A 20825-nucleotide genomic window follows, 5' to 3' on the forward strand; every position below is an offset into this window, starting at 1 on the left:
CACTGGGGGCGTCTGAACCATGGGTTCTGAGCAAAGCTAGCAGAGCAGGTCACGACAGAGAGAAGGGAAGCTGGGGCAGTATCTGTTTCACCATTAATGTCACTGTTGAGGATCAAAACCTCCGAACTTATTCAAGAAAACTCAGATCAATTAAATTATGTTCATGGCCTTTTTTGGGAGATTTTTAAGCCTTGCTCACACAAAAGAGCTATGAGTTTTTAGAAATTAGCTGCTCAGGTGACACAGTCACAGAAGGTAGACCAACAACAATTATTGGCAGCTACGTTGTTCTGCTCTTAAGATATCAATCATTTGCAAGACCCTCCATTGTGATCCTGATACCAGAGGTTGACTTAAAACATATCTACCTCCAAACCTTTGCAGACTGCTAACGGTGATAATACGGCATTTAAGGATGCTGAGGGCATCTAAAAATAGCAACAGTGTTTCATGTTTAAAAAAAACTTCTGGTAGTTTGATGCTGTGGCGAGCAGGAGGGTTTAAATGCGTTACATTTGCTTTTATGTATATTATGTACTTCCTGTTAACTTTTTTTCTGCTGCCATTATAGCGTCGACCTGTTTATTATTTTTTTTTAGTTAGATAAAAACACTTAAATTATCTTTTAATGACCACATCTGTAAATCACCTAAGCCCACTCTGTCACCCAAATAAAAGCAATTTAGAGGCCTTTATTGCCTTTGTGAACCTAATGGGAAGCAGCTCAAGTCAAAACGTTAAGCCGCCGATTAATGAAAACAGTAACGCAACAGAAGCAGAGGGGTCGCCAAAACGAGCTGAAAAAGCAGAAGACCCGTTTTCTATGTCGGGGGTTGCAGCGGGAAAGTTCGCCGCCTGTTGAAGAGGGAGTGGATGATGTGCAAGCTGAACGCCAGCTTGCAGTAAGGGTGTGTGTTCAGATGTGATGAACCTTGTGCAGCAGTGGAGGCGGTAACACAAAGGAAGAAAAAGATGTCATTCATGAAAAAGTGGGACAACAACTTTCTCGTCTTCGGATCCGGTCCGACCAGCTGAGAAATCTGCAGCCGTCTGCATTCCCCCCCCCTCAGGCCTGATGAGGCTGATATAATATTGGGCTGATCTTTACCTAAACCAACCTATAGAGGTGCTTTTGTCTGTAACGTTACTGGTGGGGGGGGGGGGGGGGGGGTGGAGTGTCGTACACCCTGGAGCGGTCAGGCCAGTGCATCACATGTCTTGTTGGTCATTACCTTACCCAATGGGGGCTCCTGCAACTATATGTTTCCCCAAAAGGAGAAGAAACATGAAATAGTCACGCATTTGATGCACATTCAGTGTGCATCTCTCTTTTGAGTGTTCCAACAAGCTCGTCTCTGCAGGCGTACTCTTTTTTTTTTTTTTTTTTTTTTTTTTCTACATTGCTGTGGCATGTTTTCCATTTTTGCCTTTGCAGAGACAACAAAGCTAAATTGCACTTGTCGCCTTTTTAACCTTGGCGAGGTTCTAAACGGCGCGTCACATGGCGCCACTCGTTCATTCATTCACACGCTCATTCACACTCCTCACTTTGTTCGTGCGGTGCCTTTCTCTTTCTCCCACTCTTTATCTTATTCACACATGCGAGCTCGCATCACATCAATGAGCGCATTGTGAGAAATGTGCAGTTCAGTGTCTAACACAAGGTCTCTCAAACGCAGGCGGGGGGGGGGGGGATGTTTGTCTCACTGGAGGAGACCCAGTGTGCGAGTGGTCCGAGCAGGTTCCAATCAAAACTTTTATTTTTTTTATTTTTGCTTCTTTCTGGCTCAGTGTTGAGTTACCGGTTATTTTAACGCGACCCTCCGCAAATCGTAACATAACCCAAAAAACTTAATTTGACTTTCTGTATGTGTAAAGAAACGGATGCGACATTGTACACCCATCTAATCTTTTTTTAATTAAACGTGTCGGCAGATTTCACTCATTACCGCAGGTGAAATTCCACCTATTAATTACAGGCTGCAATATATTTATCGCTGTAATTGCTTCCATTGTAGGCATCTGATTGGTCACTTAGCTTTAGTCGTGTCAGACTGCAGTTTACTTAACTGCCTCGGTTTACACACACTATATTGGCAAATGGATCTGTTCATCCATCCCAATAATCGACACCAGGTGTTCCGATCGCTTCCACTTCCACAGGTGTATAAAATCTGCACTGTTTGTACAAGCGTTTGTGAAAGAACGGGTCGCTCTCAGGAGCTCGGTGAACTCCAGCGTGGTTCTGGGATCGGATGCCACCTGTGCAACAAGCCCACGAATTGGTGGGACACGTAAGCCGACGGTGCCGGGACAGCGGATGAAACTTTCTCCAGACTTGGTGCAGCCCAAGATTAGCTCAAGAACAGCCCTCAGAGAGATTTGTGGAATGGGTCTCCATAGCCGAGCCTGCTAATAACCAATGTATATTTCCATCTTGTAGGGATTTGTGATGGTTTCAGGTTGGGGAGGGGGGTCGACCATGTTGTGGGTAGATGATGGCGACAGTGATGCAGCGCAGGATTGTGGGGTGTTTAACTGAAGCGTGTTAACGGTGTGGTTGTTTTTCACCGACGTTGAAAGGGCAGGGAAATTATATGTTCATAATGTTATTGGCCATAACTGCAATATTATCAATATTGGCCCACGTTTTTGTATCAATGCGTCCCTAATTAAAAAAGATCCAAAGCACACCCAGCTAGTCCACTTCTGAAGGGTTAAAAGGCAAGGCAAATTTATATAGCACAATTCAGTACAGAGACAATGCAAAGTGCTTCACATGATTAAAACATAGGAAAATAAAACAGAATGAAAGCAAGTAGGAATAAAATGTAGAAACAAAATAGAACATTAAAAACAGTTGGACTAAAAAAAAAGTTGAACTAATGATGTTTCAGTAGAACAGTTTAACTTGAAAAGTCAAAGGCAATCCTAAACAAATTTGTTTTTAATCTTGATTTAAAAGAACTCAGGCTTTCCCCACTTTTACAGTTTTCTGGAAGTTTGTTCCAGATAAGCGGAGCATAGGAACTAAAAAAAAAAGCTTTTAAAGTGGCCTAGTCAAAGCCTGCACTGAACTCTGCTTGAGTTGCTGTGGAAGGATATTAAAAAGACCATTCATGCTGTGGAGCAATAAAATATGATTTTATCCTATCTTAAATATCAAACTCCTGGCCCACTTCAAATACCCAGCCGTAATTTACAGTCAGGTTTACGAGCCTAACTATCTTCATGTCTGCAGGTAGTGCCATCTTGTTTACGTTGGTAAATAAAGCAATCTGCAAAAAGATATCCCTGCCCTTTTTAACTCATATTTAAACATTCGCTGTAAATTCTTTAAAATCTGCACGAGTCTCTTAAATGTAACACCCAACCATCACGGCCCTAGCTGAAAGGTCAGGGTCATCAGGGATTACAGTTCCTCTTGGGACCGACGTGGGAGTTTTGACGGCCGCCCATCCAGCCGTTGTCAGGACACTTCAACCATTAGTGGGACTTAATGGGGGTCTGGGCTTAATTGGAAGGAATCGCTGAGAGGATTAAAGCCTCTGATAGTTTCTTTAGTAGATCTTTCCATTTGCGGTGAACAGTCTGACCGACGTTTTGTCAGTGTAGTTATGTCGATTGCGTACTTAAGAGGCAGTTACTTCACTTGCTGATATCCCAGCTGGTCTGTCTGCAAATGCCTTTTGAAAACCCGCCGAATGGTCTTTGTCTTTTGCAGTTTGATTGTGGTTATTTCTTTCTGGGTCACAGGTCGCCGCAGCCCATCCACGCATGCCTCAGGCGACAGACCAAACGACCAAACGGCCTGACGGTTTCTAGTTTACGCTTGGGCATGCTTGAATTCCTGGAGCATATCGCAAGCTTTTGGCTGTGCATCTACCAGGCAGGTTTCTATTGTCGGCTGAAGGAAATGGCGCACAGTGCCCCTTCTAACCTTGGCTGGGATCTACAAAGTGCTTCACTGCGTGATTTTTCATTCATCCACTCGCACGCTCCTTCCCGCGGTGCTTCTTATTTGGTCTGTGCCAGAACGTCCCACTCCTCCTTCTCTCGCACGACGGCAAACACGCTGTGAGAAATTAAGAGTTCAGTGTCCACCCAAGGTCTCTCATCGACACCTGGACATCGCGTCCACCCTTGTAGAAAGTGCTCCACGTGACTCCAAACCTCTGTTTTGAGACCATTGTTGCAAACTGACACAAGTGTTGACTAGTTCTAGCTTCGAGCTCTTTAAGGCTCTATAGATTAGGTCTGTGTAATCAGGTGGTCCGCTCAGTGGCTCACTCTTAGGGAGGCTTAACCACTTAATGTTGACAACCTGAAAATGTTACAAAAGCATTCCTGCTGGGTTATTTTTAACCGAGGTGACTTTCGAATCGCTCTTTGAAGAACCCTTGCTTTCGATTGACGGAGTAATTGGTAATACGGTTGCTGTTTGGGACACTATTAATTCCTCGTAGAGATTTAAAAGCTGAACAATAGGAGCAAACAGAAACCGTTTCACAGGAATACGGGAAGTGAATCCCGCCTAAATGAAATATATTTTTAAAGTCACCAATTTCAGTAAGTAATTGTTGATTTATTGATATTGATTGGCCTGCTTGTAGAGCTGCCATCAATACATTTAGCAAAGTGTTTTCTCTCCAGGATATTTCTAATTAACAGTATTTGACAGATGTTGATGTGAACAAAACTGCGGCAGGGATGAAATATCTTGCAGCAATTAATTCAAAGGTTTTGTTAGAGTGAATTATAAGATGTATCCCCAGTAATTTTATTTGAAAATCCAATTATTTCTTACTGGAAACAGAATTGCTGCGCTACGGTCAGTGCTCAGAGGGGACCAAACGGAGGTGTAAGGAATGTCCGTGAAATGTTTTTTATCAACTAAACATGACTGATGACAAAATGTCTGACATTTTCAGAATTGTAGGATGATAATGTTTCTCTGTGGCTGCTGCTACTTGAGTTTGCCAATAGAAATTTGGCTTAAAAGGAAGGCTGATCAATGCAACACTGGCACCGATGTGTGAAAATCAAACAAACCATAATGGTGGGTAAAAGACGTCAATATATATCTACAAGCCTCGGGTGGTACGTGGGTATTTTCTTTGATCAGAGGTCCTCGTCTCGTATAGTATAGGAGTCGACTGAACCGACCTACTAGCAGTTCTAGACTGTTTAATCAGAAAATACTACACAGCTAAAATACTTTAAACAAGAGATCCGAGCAGTTCATTAATATTTGGGATTAATTAATTACAGAAAGAAGAACACGTTTAAATGCGCCTGTCCCAACGCCGGTAATTCACGTGACCTGAAATTTGTTTGCAAGCCGCAAAGAAAATGCTTGGTTTACTTCTAATGTGAGTAAAGCCGTGGAGATGCCTTTCACGCGGCAGCCGTATCGATAGCATTGGCATGTGAACGGCATCCCTCTGACGTTCATACCCTAGCTTGAGGCGCACATTGTTCACTGCGGTTCCTGTTTGAAACTCTGGATAAGATTAAATCGGCATCTATTCAGCAATTGATAGCAGAAGAAGAGTCTTTCGGAGATGGAGGCTTGGTCCGACATGTTTTAATTATAGCTCCTAGCTCTTGCTCTTTGAGTGAGAACTTTGTCCTTTCATGGTCAACAGTAAGAACTTTATCGTGGGCAGGAAAGGAGCTTCGGACAGCTGTGCCGATTTCTGACAGCCTTTAGCTCGTACGTCATTACGCAACGAATGATGCTAGTCAAATCCACGACCTTTCCGAAAAGAAGGCTGTAGGCCGCAGTCAGACTAAACGGAGTCTTTGTGAACATACATTCTCACAGATTGACATTTTTACTTACAGATTTACTTAATTGAGGAATGGATCGTTCAGTGATACTTTGTCAGGCTACATGTACTTCCACGTAACGTATACAATTGTTGTCTTGCAGGGGCAGCGAGCACAAACAAAACCAGCCTATAAATAAGCAAATAACGGGTAAATAAAGTAAAATAAAGACAGACAGCAAGAGCATTTCACGAGTGTGTAACGTACCCAATGCGTAGAAACGCAGAGGGTCCAAGCATTTTGCTCTTCTATCAGATATGTGAATGTCTGCGCAGGTGACCCAGGTGGTCATGTGGAAACCTACAGTGCCCTACCATAAATCAGCCTGGTGCCTCGGCAGCTACAGCTGTGCAGCTTCGGAGGAGGGGAACAAACATTGCATTTGCCGTTTAGGTAGTCTTCCAGGAGGCTGAAAGCCCCTCAAGATGGTGTGGTAATTTACCTCCACACATATTGTTTTGCATGTAATCCAAAGTGTTTAATTGTGGCCCATTTTGACTCCTCTTCTTGCCGCTCTTCCATATGGGCCAAACCTGTGGAGAGTTCTCCTGTCAACAGATTCTCCAACCTAGTCCTCACGGTGCTCTTTGTTCACCAAAGTTCCCCAACAAACCTCTAAAGGCCTTCATAGAACAGCTGTATTTATACTCTCATTGAATTACCTGCTGTCCTTTTGCTATTTAGGAGACCTCTGAGGGCGTTTGGTTGAGCTGGATTTTTATTTAGCAGTGTCAGCCTGAGTAGGGATTGGATATAAAAGCATGCCTTCCACCTCAAAGCTTTGTACTGCTATGTGTTGGTCTGCTACATCAAATGCAAATAAAACACATTGGAAGTTTGTGGTTGAAAAGTGGCGAAATGTGCAAAAGGTCAAGTGGTGTGAAATCGTTTTCAATGTGTTGTATGCAGCTGATTTAGCAAATATCACTTCTTAGAAAGGAAAGTGACTGCCCTTAACCAGACGCTCGTGGTTACGGTTTCTTATCACCATCAGCAGATTAAATGTCTACAGAAATTCAACTATTAAAGCAAAATGACTAATAATGAGCCAAATGACGGCAGCCTAGGTGTTTTAGATTATTCTTTCAATTGAATTCAGTTTTATTCATATAGTTCCGCCCAATTTACTACTCACCATCTCAAGGCACTTTACAGAGTCAATTCGTTCAAATCATCCAGACAGGTTGGTTAAAGAGTTTTCTATCTGGAAACCCTGCAGATTGCATCGAGTCATTGACTTTGCACTTCAGGTATTGCCACAGATGCTACAACGGTGCATTCGCGAAGTTGTAAGGAGCTGAGACTTTGGGCCAAAGCTAGACACGGACGAAACAAAGAGAATGGTAATGTCTAGATTCAGCAATAACCATCGAGTTCACTGCAGGACTTTTATAACTCAGCGACCCAGGGATGAGTGGGTAACTATATGGTGGTCGTGATTAGTGGGACCTTTTAAAAAAGCCATTTTTGTCAACAGCTTTAACTTATCACAAAATTATGATGACACAAACAGGTGATCCCATTTTATTTCCATAATGTAAAGTCTTTGCAGATGTTAACTGCAGTCTGCCTGGGTGGCAAAGGCATTAACTGCTTATAAGTCAGTCATTTTTGCTCTAATCCCTTTTAGGAATCTTGAATAGGAGCAGCTCTAATACTTGTAATTTTACCTTAACCAACGTTTTAATTGCTCTCACGCTGGAAAACGATCACCTCCAATAATTGGGACCATGTGTGGCAGCTGTTCGTCTGAGATAATTGCGGCATCTAATGCGGAAATCTACTTTTTCCTGAGCGAAATTACCAAATGTAGGACCTCATTTCCCGTCTAACACTGAGAGATTTAGCTTTTAGGAAAAGGTAATGAAGCGAAACTTATCAGAAATATAATACGCCCGCGTTTGGATCCCGAACATCATCGGTTGCATTTCAATAAACACCCCCCAATCAATAGAGTTCTCCACGCATTTGTCTCAATCTGCAAACATCGACTGTATCTGCAGCGACGAAGCTGAAGCTGATATTGAACAACAAGCGGGGAGAAAGGAAAAAATAAAAAAAATCCTCCGCGGTCGTGGTTCGCATGTGCACAAACACACACTTCGCACGCGCACGCCAACACACATTCATGCATATTGCCGCCTCCTCGGTTTCAGCGACCACGCTGATAACGGGTCACGAGCTCAGCGTGCAGGAGTGGAATGTGCGGCGTGACCTTCAACCCAAATGTCAGTGTTGCGCTGTGGTGAGTGGGGTGAAAGAGACAGAGAGGCAGAGCAGCGAAATTGAATCTCAATGTGTTCGTAAATCACGGGGAAAGCGCTGTTTGTGTGTGTCAGGGAGAAAGAGAGGAAGGCGAGGAGGAAGACGACAGGGAGAGACGGAGGGTGGGGGGGGGGAGCGGAGAGAGGGGAGAGACAGGCGGCGTGTGTGTTCGTGCGCTATCGTGACTAACAGCCGGTTGTTATTCATCTTGGCATGCGGCTCCCAGCAGCCCCCACACATCAGGTGTGAGATTGGCGGGGGAGAGGGAGGGGTAAGGGAGAGGAGCGGGTGCTGATGGGGTGACAGCGTCAAAACATTCCCCTCTCAAAGCGGAGAATCTGTGCTTTCCTCCTCCCAGCACCTCCTAACCCAGACTCATCGTGTTCAAGTACTCTCTCTCTCTTTAAAACGTTGCTTGCCTGCTTTTCCGTATTTTATTTTTTTCTCCCCTTCCTTTCTTCACTTGAAGGTGTCTTTGTACACAACTCACGCTCCATATGTACGTTTTTTTTTGATAGAACGGGTGGCTGCAATCTTTTGTCATTTTCATACTGGAGCCAAAGTGAATCAGTTCCTGCACCTCGGCGTGAGTGGAGAAAACCAATATAGATAAGATTTGGGACGTCCCTGCTTTATTGTTTTGGATTGATTTACAGATTGAACAAATAAATTGCCGCCTTGTTAACAGTTTTGTGTTCGCTGAATGACAATGGCATGTAGCAATAAATCCCTCATATAAATGCCATATAAAGTTTGTTGATGGCTTATCCCTTTCAGATCACTATTCAGTCCTTGATCTACCAAGGGTCTCCATGCCCTCGCGATGAGCTGAGAGCATCGACAAAGAACGGGGGCCAGGGTTGGCCCCACTTCTGTTTTGCTTTCGATCCTTCTCGAGAAGCCGTAGAAAAGCTGAAACTAAGGGACGCTAGTCTTCATTTCTAGACTTGTGGTTGATTTCCGTTCAGTCTTCGTACCGATACCAATTTTAGCCAATTCCATATTGACGTCACACTTTGTGTTAGAAAAAGACTGAACTGACGCCAACTGCGAGGCTCAATCCGAATACCCTTCATTAGTAAGGACTCGTTAGCCAAAGAGGAAGTGCGTCAGCGGTCGCCGTGATAAGTGCTGTCCAAATAGTGCAGTCACCAAGGAAGCTTGTGTGCCCTCTCCCACGGCTAGTTTTGCCTCGAAACCCCTTGACATCCCTTACCAGTGCTAAGAAGCCTTAAGGACATATAAGAACCAGCCCCCTTACGGAAATCAACGAAAATGTCCAGAGAGAGATCACGCACTTTGTAGTTAATTTTCAGAAGGCTGTAGGCCCGCATTTGACTCGCATCATCCCATGAGCGTTTCCGTCACGTAATGACGTCAGAGTTAAAGGCTGTCCGGATTGGCCACAACAGTCCGAAGCTCCTTTCTCCCCACAATATAGTTCTTACTGTTGACCCAGTGAAAGGTCAAGGAACAGGAGCTAGGAGCTATTATTAAAGGTATTCGGATGGAGTATAAGACATCTGATACTAGTCGTCTTCTCTCAGTAACACCCTTCTCACCGAGGTGTTGTCATTAGCGCAGTCCTGTGGTGTTTACCATGAAAGAATTGACTCTTTACGGAGTTTGTAGCTTGAAACAATAAAACAGACCAACTAGGCTGTAATATGTTTAGCCTTTGGGGTATCTATTGAGGTTGGCTCCGGGTCATGTGACAACTTCGACGATTTGACAAAATCTTCACGATTTAAGTACAAGTTTGTTGCTGCTTGTTTTCAAATCATGAAAAGTCAGGTACAAAATGACAATCAGGCTTTTTTTGGCCGTATGATTTCGAAATGAACCATGCCCCTTGATGTTACCTGATCAACTTTTGTGACGTTAAAGACAAAAAAAAGGTATTGACAGCATTCATATTTTTGGGTACTTACTTAATAAGGTCTTTTACACTTTAAATTGGAATCATACTGAATAAAAAGCGTCCAAAGTCTGCACATGTGGTCTTTTACTTGTAAACTCGACCGGATCCACTTTGCTTTTTATCAGCTGATTTTCTGCCTGAACGATCCACTCTGCTCTAGATTAACGTGGAGTCGCGTGCCATGGGGCAAAAATAGTACCGGCATGTATTTTGGAGAAGCGGTGAGCGCGGGCGCATCTGGAACGCTTCAGAAATGCACCGCGGCTCACCGGGTGGAACCGCTTTGACCAACTAGAGTTTCTGCGATCAGCCGCGAAAGCGCAGCCGCACCGCGACGATTCCACATTGAGCGGATTCCCGGGGTTAGGCTACAGGGAAGCTATGCAAAGGGTCTGTCCTCCATGTAGGCATTCATCCTTGTACAGCTTGTATCCGTTGGAATTTTCCTCTTAGATGCTCTTGTTGTTTGGGTTTCTGCTGCAGATGCAGCTGATGTGTTGTTGAAGAGGTAGAGATGCTGGAGCAAAATCTCACGCGCACTGAATTCACCGCAGCTTGTAACACAGTACGGTGCCTGGGGATCTGATGTGTTAGTCTTCTACAGAGCGGTACAGTTTGAAAGGAGTTAGAAGCTGCAGGCAGAATACTGCTCTCTAATAGCAAATCAGGGGGAAATTAAGGCCTGCTAGGTCTTGCATTTGTGATTCTCAAGACCGTTAGATTAGAGCACACTATGCATGTTTTATATATTTAATAAACCAAAAAGGGCAATCAAAGGTGTTGAGGTTTGTATTGGCTAAATGTGTTGCATTTTATGGGAAGTGCATGTCAAGGTACAAAAAAGCTACAGAAGGTACACATCAGTTCTATTGACGGTGGCTTAAACCATCTGTTTCAAGTTCCTCATTTTTCCTATCGCCCTTTTTACATAGTCTCTGTTCCTGTCTAACACATCCAAATCTCTCGATCAGTGTCAAGTTTCAATGACTGGGGACACATTAAAGATAAGGATCCTTTTTTACAACATGTGTTTCTGGTTGGAGGTCAAAAATTACTGTTATCAGCTGTACTGTCATTATAACTTTTATTTTTCAGGATGAACTAAAAGCACATCACCTAACTCCAATATAAGGGTTGAGTGCACAAGTTTCAATTTATTGTGAATTTCATAGTCCAAACAAGCTCATAATTATACATACAGGCGCAAATATTCTATATACTTATACCTCCACTAATATTTGGTCATGTGCCTCTTATCAAGTTGTAACTCAACTGCTTACGTTATGTAATCCCCAACAAGGTAACTGGGCATAAGTTTGGGTATTTGACCACTTCTCTTGGTAGAGTTAGTAGAGATCATTCATACTGGTTGGTTTTCTTAGCTCAGACCTGAGTTTTATGCATGGTCCAGGCTTTTTCAATAGAGTTGAGGTCCGTGCCCTTCCAGAAGCTCAATGTTAACCTGCTAAATCCTGCTAACCCTAGGTTTCAACCGTTTAACACAGTCATATTTAAACTTTTTAGCACAAGGGCCAAAACTGTTAAGTTGAAAGCACTTGCAGGCCAGAAAAATTCTGGCAGAAAGTTGGCTTTGAGTAAAAGATGCTGGATGTCTGTGATTTTATTTACAATAAAACAGTATAGGTGACAGTTTTTCCATAAATGTAGGTAAGAAACGCCCAAGTCCCTTTTTGAATAACTGCACATGTGGAAAACCATCTTAGATGCTGTTCCGCATCCCCGGGGGTTCATGTGATAAATCTCCTAAATCCACTCTGGTATTATTCCTTTCTACTGAGGCCTTCCTCTCCTTCTTATAAACTTGTACGCAGTTCGCTTCTAGCGACTCTCAGCCATGTTCAAAGTATACGGAGAGAGCAGAGGAGCTACAATAAACGACTAACACCGAAGCTAACCGCTAAGCTAACCGGATACATGAACACTAGGAGTGCGCATGCGCAGCCAGCAAGCAGAAACTAACAAGGAACGAGCACGGAGACTGGTGTTATGTGAGCTCGTCACAATGATTGGCAATGGGACAACCAATAAATAAGGTGAAACCCCAGATCCAGCTGATGATTTGTGATTAAGATAAAACATTTGGCGGTATGTTTATGGTCCGGCTCCTTCGTTGTTCATCCCACTTTGTGAAATGCAGCAGAACCACAGGCAGCAAAACAGACCTTGAGTGTAACGCCACAGCCACCGTCCTTGAAAGCCTTACCTTGTCGTCTCCAAACAATCCTCTTTTCCTTTTGACCAAATAGCTCTGTGTCTATCTTGTTTGACCTTTAAATCTTTCTCCAGGAGACTTTGGGCATCTGATCATTTTAGTTAGACTTCAAAGCCTTGAGTTTGGGACAACTTTTCAATCCATGTTGAAATCAACCGGGCTTTGCTGTGGACAGGGATGCTGCTGTCTACCATTGGGTCCCAGTTTATTTTAATTTGATTGTGAGAGCTTGGGTCTGAGGGTCGCAGCCTTGGTAGAACGGGACGTTCCAATGTTCCAACAGAACATGACAATTGTTCTCAGCTGATTAGAGCTGACTAACATTAAGCTCTGGAACGGCCTTGAGCTCAACCCTTCGGAAAATGTATGGACTTTGCTTAAACATAATCTTCACTCTCATTTTCTGGTTGCTTAGACACAGACTACCTAGTGTTTCTAACTGCTGTTTTATTTTCAGTCATTTTTCTTTTTTCTGCCAGCTATTTCCTTTTGGGGAAAAAACCCAGACACAAGCACAAATGATTGCTCTAGAAGAAGAAGACGCAAACAAAATCACTGTTTAAAGTCGACGGAGGATCATTCCACGCACAGCTGCTTAAGACCCATCTTGTTCCCAGCCTACATTATTGATCTGAGTGTCAAACGCCTGCTACCATTTTTTATGCTGATGATCTTGTAATTTACTGCTGTTCGCGCTCAATCACAGAGGCATTTGAGTTTTAGCAGTCTGCGTCGGAAGCGGTGCGGATGCAGTCTGAAGCGATTGAAACTGGTCTTAAAGGCTGAAAAATCTCAAACAATACTTTTTTTTTTCTCCAAAATTATTAGAACTGCCCGAGGTAAAACTCACGAGCTGGTCCCCAGTTACAAGTACCTGTGATTTACTATTAATGCTGATTTTTCTTTCAAATCTCAAAGTTCAGGGTAACGTTGAAGTCATGTTTCTCCGTCAGAGCTGGGAAGCTTCTGCTAACAATCTCTTTTCCTGATTTTTTTTTACCTGATTCTGGCGACTTTTTGTTTACATGTGCTTCAATCGGTGCTCCACTGGCCTCTTAGATTTATCAGTGTGAACTGTGCCTTCCTTGAATCTAAGGCCACATACACACTAGATGACTCTGGTTTACCTGGCTCTCATTGGCCTGCTTCCTTCTTCAAGGAGCTCATGACTTACGATCAAATGACATTTTGTTTTTCCTCTGCTCCTCGTGTTCAAACTGAAGAGGGAAAGAAAGGCTTTGAGTTTTTTTCTGCCCCCTCTGCTATGAACGCCCCCCGGTCTGAAATAAAACTGTCGGAGCTGGATTCACTGAAAGCCTTCTTCTGTCTTAAGAAACTGACAACGGAAATCCTTCGAACAGTCTCTGCGTGTTAAATCTTGAATCGTTGCCGTTTTTTTTAATTTTCTCTCTGTCATTTCATCTCTCTTACATAATTTCTCCTGCTTTTTGTAAAATGCACTTTATAGAATTTGTTTTTGTTATGTCTTTCAATCTGTCTTGTCCACTCTGACATATGCTGCCGTCTGTCTTGGCAAAGCCACCCCCTTGTGATAGAGGTCTTGATCTCAACGGCTCTATTATCTGGTTAAATAGAGGTTTAATCTTAAAAAGACGTCATTTTAAAGCTCCCTTCAGAACTCGCAGAATGAAGGTTCTTTATAGATCGGCACAAGATTTAATAATCTGGTATTCCCAATGCTGGGGTCAGCAATACTCTATTAGTACCAAATAAAAGGGCCCCAGATACCCTCAAAGCATGAATGTTTAGCTCTGATCAAGTAGTTGTTGTTTTCTTTGCTACTGGCAGCATTGCAGCTAAGTTACAGAACCATTCCTTCATACTCTGCCTTTCAGTCCTTTTGCTGTTATTGCAGTAACTCAGTATTTCCAAGAACCTTCTTTGATCTTTGAAGTACTGCAATCGGAAGAATACAAAGCTGAAATAAAGGGTCTGGGTTCAGAAGGTATTTCTATAGAGAATATATCCTGAATGCAAACTTTCACTTCTCCCCAGAAGATCTTAACCACCAAAAAGAAACCTAAAATAAGCAACTTTTCTTTACGGTATTTAAGTCAGGAAACACTGTTGCGTTTATCAAGCCAGTGGGTTTGCGTGGACCAAATAAGCTCCACTAATTCTTAATTCCTTGTTCACTGTTCACAAACGTCCTGGGATGATTTGTAGAAGATTCGTGAGACTCGTCTACTTTGCTTTTTCTATTATAGACACAAAGGGGGAAACAGGAACAGGTTGTGGAGATTGTGATCTAATAGATTATCATATTGTAGGTATTTACAGAAACACTACTTACAGTAAGTTTCTCCAATGAGCACTAATGCTGGTAGGAAACATAAATATCTCTAATCACCTGAGTCTGAAAGCAGCTTTATTTTGTCAGTCCTACTAGAAAGGCGTCCTCTGGTTGCAGACCATGTATTCAAGTAAGCAGATTATTACAGAGTGCATTGTTTGATTTCATCCCAACTTCTTTTGATTAGCGTGCTTTTGTCTGTCCTCGCCGCTCTGCACGTCTCGTCCTCGTGATTTTTATTCCCTCCCATCATCAGCAGCAGTGTTTCGCTCCTCTCCTCTTCCATCTCTCCGGCTTTCTCTCCATTCTATACGTCTTCTTTGTCGCGGTTCTACCCCGTTACAGCATCTCTGGCATTTCATCGCTCTTACATAATTTCTCTCTCCTTTGTGTTGCATATCCCTCCCACCTAGGTATTCTCCATTTCACTCTCTCTTTCTCTCTCTCTCTCTCTCTCTCTCTCTCCCTTCCACTCTTTCCCTGATATCGATCTGCATTCTAGCCATACGGCCGATCCGCCTTCGGCTCTGCAATGAGCTCGCAACACTTCTGCCTCTGCGTGTATGCCGGAGTGCATGCAGAGGAGAGCGGCAAACGTAACCATGCACATATAGAAAAAGTTTATTCCTGGAAAATAAGATTTGTCCAAGCAGGCCAGCTCAGCAGAGAACCTCTTTAAAACGTCCCACAGCTGCAGCACGTTCGCGGCCCAGCAAGCCAAAGCCGTTTATTTCATTTCCACCTGTCCTTTTTTTTTTTCTCCATATGGCTTTCATGTTCCGGTCACCAAACGCTCGTCGCCGCTCTGCTCCCTGCTCCCCCGCATGCAGGTCTCGGAGCGGCCGTTTTCACACCGTATTCCAGCGAAAGGCGGCTGGACCCTTTTTTTTTTTTTTTTTTATCGCCGCGAGGCTTGAAATTTCAGTCCCGCTCTCCTGCGTGATCCCTCAGCGGTGGATTGAGTTACTAAATTTCTTTTACTCAGCAGAAACACTTTTTGTTATCGGGTATCACAGAAAGACCTTGCTCTTCGGAGAGTACTAAAACACATTAGATTTCCTTTGTCTGACTGCTCCTCTGTAACGCCTGTTCCTGAAGAAGAAGAAGAAGAAGAAGGAAAAAAAAAAGGGTGGGCAGCTCATTTGCTTCATGCACCTGTATGCGTTGCAAACTGCACGCTTTCTTTAGGTTGTGTAAGTGTGCGACGTTTCACCGGGACCTCTGCAAAGCGAGATGCATTGGCGTGCTTCGGATCCGGTCGCAGCATTCCTGTAAGACTGCACGGAGACGCGAATGCTTGGTTCTGCAGAGACAGAGAGAGAACGCGTGGGTAAATTTTCTGTTGCCTGATTTGGAGCCATCGAAGGAGGCCGGATACTATAATTAGACAGACGTAATACACGGAAAGCTAATGCTAAACACGGCTCTAAGGAAACATAAAAGCTGTGGAGGTGGCCGACTTTAAAAAAAACAGAAGAAAAAAAAACGAGGAAACGAACACCAGTCGTCTTGGCTATATTGGACAAAAATTAAGCAATCTGCAGATCTTATTTGAGATGCTTGACTAACTAACCTGCTACATCACAAGACATTCCCAGAAGGGGTAGTTAAGGGTTTTTAGCAGTAGGACTCAGCGGAGACGGTATGAGTTAGTATCTCAACGGCTGTAGACGACTCCTTTTAACGACCTCAGTTTGAATAAAATGGATCAAACCATACACATGAGTTTGGTCCTGTCCTGACAGACGAGGCAGACGGCAGGGCCGACCTGGCTGCCTTACTGTGTAGGGGGAAAATCTGCTGTATAGCAGGGGGATGAGGCAGTCTTCCTCCTGTTGCATACTTGACTTTATTTAATTAACGGGGGTGATAAGCCACGTCTAAGCGACAAAGAGGCGAGGCTGCATTAAAAAGAGCCAAAATATGACAAAAGGGGGGGAGAGAGGAAATGAGGGAGGTACAGGGGGAACAGCAGACACAAAGTGGAAGACAAACCGTAGAAAAACAGAAAGCACCGAGCGTTTCCTAGCTTCTACGTTTTCTTGTTGGTGCATGTCGCTTCAGTCTCAAACATTTCACATAAACTATGTTTTAGAAATCGCCGCACTGTTGCCTCCTTGGTTATACATGTGTATGGTTATTCAGACTAAAAAGTGGTCAGTTACCAATAACTCTCTATGTGGGGGAAAACACTGAAAAATCTAGCGTGTTAATGAAAAACACGTGTGCAAAGTAACGTGACGTGACACAGTCATTGTTATTTTATCATTACAAATACTTTTTACACTCCACTGTCAGATAGCACCGGTCACGTTTAGGTATTTTCAATGAAAGCCCTATTTACCCTTAACCAGGACTGGTAAAGACCAGTTTTTGTTTTTGTCTTGCTTTGTCTTTTACTAGTTTTCTAAAAGAACCAGTTTAGCCACCCAGATGACTTCAAGCTGTTTGTGAGGTCAGACTCAGCTGTTGGACGAGAAGGCCCAGCTCAAAGTTTCCGCTCTAATTCATCACAGCGCAGAGCTCTGTTGGGTTGAGGTTAGGTCCTTCAGCAGGCCAGTCACGTTTTTTCCACACCAATTTTTCCTGGCGACTGTTAAATTTAGGCTCGACTATTGAATCTCCACATAGAGAGACACAGACTCTAGCTCCTCGTTGGTTCACAAATGTTCGTACCAGCAGTTTGCGTGCCTACATGCTGGATTTTAGACGCCTGAGGCCGTGGAGGACTTGGGTGAGTGAGTGAATACATTTGCCAGTGTGGCGTAACACGACACCAGTGTCCAGGTACACTGAGATAAATAGCATGATTTGCGCCAGCATCACTTAATAAATGCGTTATAAACAACACGCAGTGCTTGTGAACATTTCACAGTCCCAACCAGCAGATTTCTGGTTGGTACCAGCAAGGTTGAAAAATGTCTATTTCATACAGCATTCGAGGCGGGATGAATTAACACCACCTTATCATTTTGAAAGGTCGATAATAATCAAGTCGTGACTCTGTGATGGCGTTTCAGCAGAAAATATTGGTGGTAAGGACGACGTTACGCAGAACTACATGTTGAGTGAAATTCAAATAAACAGTGAAACGATGAGAGACAATAAGCTGCGTATCCTACTTTTTATTCAGGTTAAAGCTCTGTGTCTTTATGGTTTTTTCATCTAAAATTAGACAGAGCATACAACTCTTAACACAGTAGATTCAACCATGAGACCAACAACATTGTGATTGGTTGATGGTCTCCATCACCCCGCCTTTAACATCTTGAGGAAAGCGGTACGTCTCCAACTTCCAAGTATTAATTGGGATGTGATGCCAACAAAAATTAGTGAGTAATTTTGAAGTGGGATGGAAATTATAAAGGGTTTTTCACTTTTTTTTTTTTACAGCAAAACTCTGAAAGGTATGAACCAAACTTTCCTCTGAAACCCCCACATAAAATATAATGCAACTAAGCGCCTAGTCCACTGTTTAGTAAATAGTCCCTAATTTAACCTCAGTGTCAATGCAGCTGCCCAAAGCTTCAGAGGCTTGTTGGAGAACATTAGTGAACAAACGTGAAGACCCGGGAACACAGCAGGGGATAGCCATGTGGAGAGAAGAGTAAAGTTTTGAGTTTCAGTCATTTCACAGAGCACTGCTCAGTCCTTTATCTGAAAATAGCAAGAGTATGACACAACTAAGCCTGAACCTGACAGAGCCACCTGGGCTGGGGGGAACGCTGGCATTAATCAAAGAGGGAGCTGCGAAAATCCACAGCTCAGATTAGAGAATCTGTTGACAGCACAACTATAGTAGGTGTTGTGCCCTCCGCCACATGATTTATGGAAAACTGGTGAGAAGGAAGCCATTATTGATATCCCCCATCACCCAGTTGGTAACAAGTTGGGTAGGTGACAGTAAACATGTGGAAGAAGATGGAATGGCCATATGAGACAAAAAAGTTATTTATTATCTGGAGAAAAACCTAGCACAGTACACCAGCTCCCGTCCATGTGAAGCATGGCGGTGGCAGCGTCATGCTGTGGGGATTATGTTCCTCCTCAGGTGTAGGGAAGCTGTCCAGACTTTGTTAGCAAGACGGCTGAATCTTGGAAGAAAACACCTGCTTAGAGGCTGCAAAAGGACCAAAGGATGAAGTGGCGGCTTAGTGACAGTCCTAAATACCAGTGTTGTAGTCAAGTCACTATGCCTCGAGTCCGAGTCCAGGATCGAGTCTCCAGTGTCCAAGTACGAGTCAAGTTCAAGTCATTAAAAAAAAATCTGAGTCGAGTCCGAGTCGAGTCCTTATTGATCAAGTCGAGTCCAAGTTCCGTACTAAAGTAAGCATAGCCTACATGTTTTTAAACTAAAACAAAAATCCACACTCCACCACATTGCACTAATAATTTAGATATTAAAATCATACACCAAATAATATTCTAATGACATATTAAAATTATAGCCTAATAATATAGAAAAAGAAGTCGAGTCTTTTTCTCAATTTCCGAGTCAGAATGATCTGAATGTAGGAGTCCAAGTCCAAGTTCGAGTCATCAGTGCTTAAGTCCAAGTCAAGTCACGAGTCTCTAAATTTAGCTAATGACTCGGACTCGAGTTCGAGTCTCGGACTCGAGTACTACAACACTGCTAAATACGCATCCAGAGCTATAACGACGTGGTTTACACAAAGCATCAAAGCACTGATCTGCTCCATTGGCCTAGTCAAAGTACAGACCTAAATCTAATTGAGAATCTGGGGGCGAGGAAATCGATTTCTGTTGGTAAAACGTTTGGAAAGCTTATGTAATCATTTCCTTTCACTTCTCAAATGTGCACTACTTAGTGTTGATCCATCAAATAAAATAAAAATAAAAGCTCTAAAATATGTTAAAGTTTGTTGTTGTAACCTGACAAAATATGGGAAAGCTAAAGCGCTATGAAAACCAGAGTAATGTCAGGATGTGGAACCAGGAGAAGAGGCTTCTTGAAGTTAACCGTCTAAACCAAGGCATCCAGGGAAAACTAATCCCAACCTATGCGTGTGTGTGTCTCTCTGCTTTCTCAGCTGGCTCTGCAGTCACGGCTCTGCGATCGAACGCGAATCGGAGAGTACTACCCCGGGGCGGTGCGCTACACACAGGCAGGCCTTATCGACCCGAGCGACGACGACGACGACAACGACACCAACGTGCTTTTCTACTCTCCTGACATGACCCTGAAAGATCGAGGTCCTTGAGAAGGGAGCGAGGAAGACAAAAGAGCTGGAGGGAAGAAGAAGCACATAGGAGGGTCAGAGGCAGAGAGAGAAACACGGTGGATTAGAAACTGAGAGAGGGGGGGTGAGCGAGGCAGGGAGGGAAGATTGTGGGGACAGTCAGGCAGATAGAAGCCGGAGATGAGCTGTCAGGTTCCATTATTAATCCCCATCCTTTACTATTTAATATCCTTAAGACACCCACCGCACATACAGAGCAGAGCTCCATTTCTGTGCGACACGACTATCGGAGAGCTCTAAAGATCAGCCTAATGTTAGAGGCGCCTGCTGCATCCCGAAAGGACTCGGAATGATTTACCTCCCCTGAAAACCTCTGTTTTCCACTGCATTCTGCAGCACTTTAGCATGCCAGAAGGGAAAAAAAAAAAAGACAAAAAGAGAAAAAAAAAAAAAAAAAAACATAAGGCACTGCTGAAAGGCAATCATAACAAGGTGCTTCTTAAGCACTCGCAGCAATCACCTTTTCAGTTCCCCACAGGAGATGAGTTGAAAGGCAGGCCTTTAAAAATCACCGTGTGTGTCAGCGTCTCGCTCCGCCATTAGATTGATCCCGGTGCTACATAATTTTCCTGCCGATAAGGGGAAAGAGGGTGTACAGTCGAAATACACAAAAAAAAAAGATGGGGGGGGGGGGGGTTAAAAAACAGTCGAGGGGATTGGGGGAAAACAGGTCCCAGAAGCACAGGGGCCGTGTCCTCAGACAGTATTAGTTTTTCAGGCTGCCTCTTTGCCTCCAACGTTTCAAGTTCTGCACAAGTGTTCCTTTGAGTTTGTGTTGTTTTTTTTTTTTTTTTGATGAAATGCCACACTTTGGCTGTTCTGTATTTATAACACATCGATGTACTGTATATGTTTGAATGTACACTCTATTTTTGTACGTGCCTTGGGCTGCACTGTAAAGCAAATGACCTCCGCTCGTCTCTTTCTGCACTCAAAGCCTCGGGAAGAACTTTCATCTTTCGTGCTCAAAAGTTTACATACATGCGTTCCTGCGCATGA

General features: G+C 43.5%; 1 protein-coding gene across 4 annotated transcripts in view; it reads left to right on the top strand.

The window, feature by feature from the left end:
• The window catches only part of si:dkey-100n23.5 (cyclic AMP receptor 4), an 82681-nt gene extending 62499 nt beyond the window's left edge, over window positions 1–20182 (top strand). For all 4 annotated transcript variants that reach the window (XM_012864468.3, XM_036139094.1, XM_036139093.1 and 1 more), the window contains one exon: window positions 19617–20182. In XM_012864468.3, coding sequence (XP_012719922.2) covers window positions 19617–19787 — 171 coding nt within the window. In that variant the 3' untranslated portion in view covers window positions 19788–20182. The remainder of the gene's footprint in view (window positions 1–19616) is intronic.
• The last annotated feature ends 643 nt before the right edge of the window (window positions 20183–20825 follow it).

This window comes from Fundulus heteroclitus, chromosome 7 (genome assembly GCF_011125445.2).
Source record: "Fundulus heteroclitus isolate FHET01 chromosome 7, MU-UCD_Fhet_4.1, whole genome shotgun sequence".
NCBI lineage: Eukaryota > Metazoa > Chordata > Actinopteri > Cyprinodontiformes > Fundulidae > Fundulus > Fundulus heteroclitus.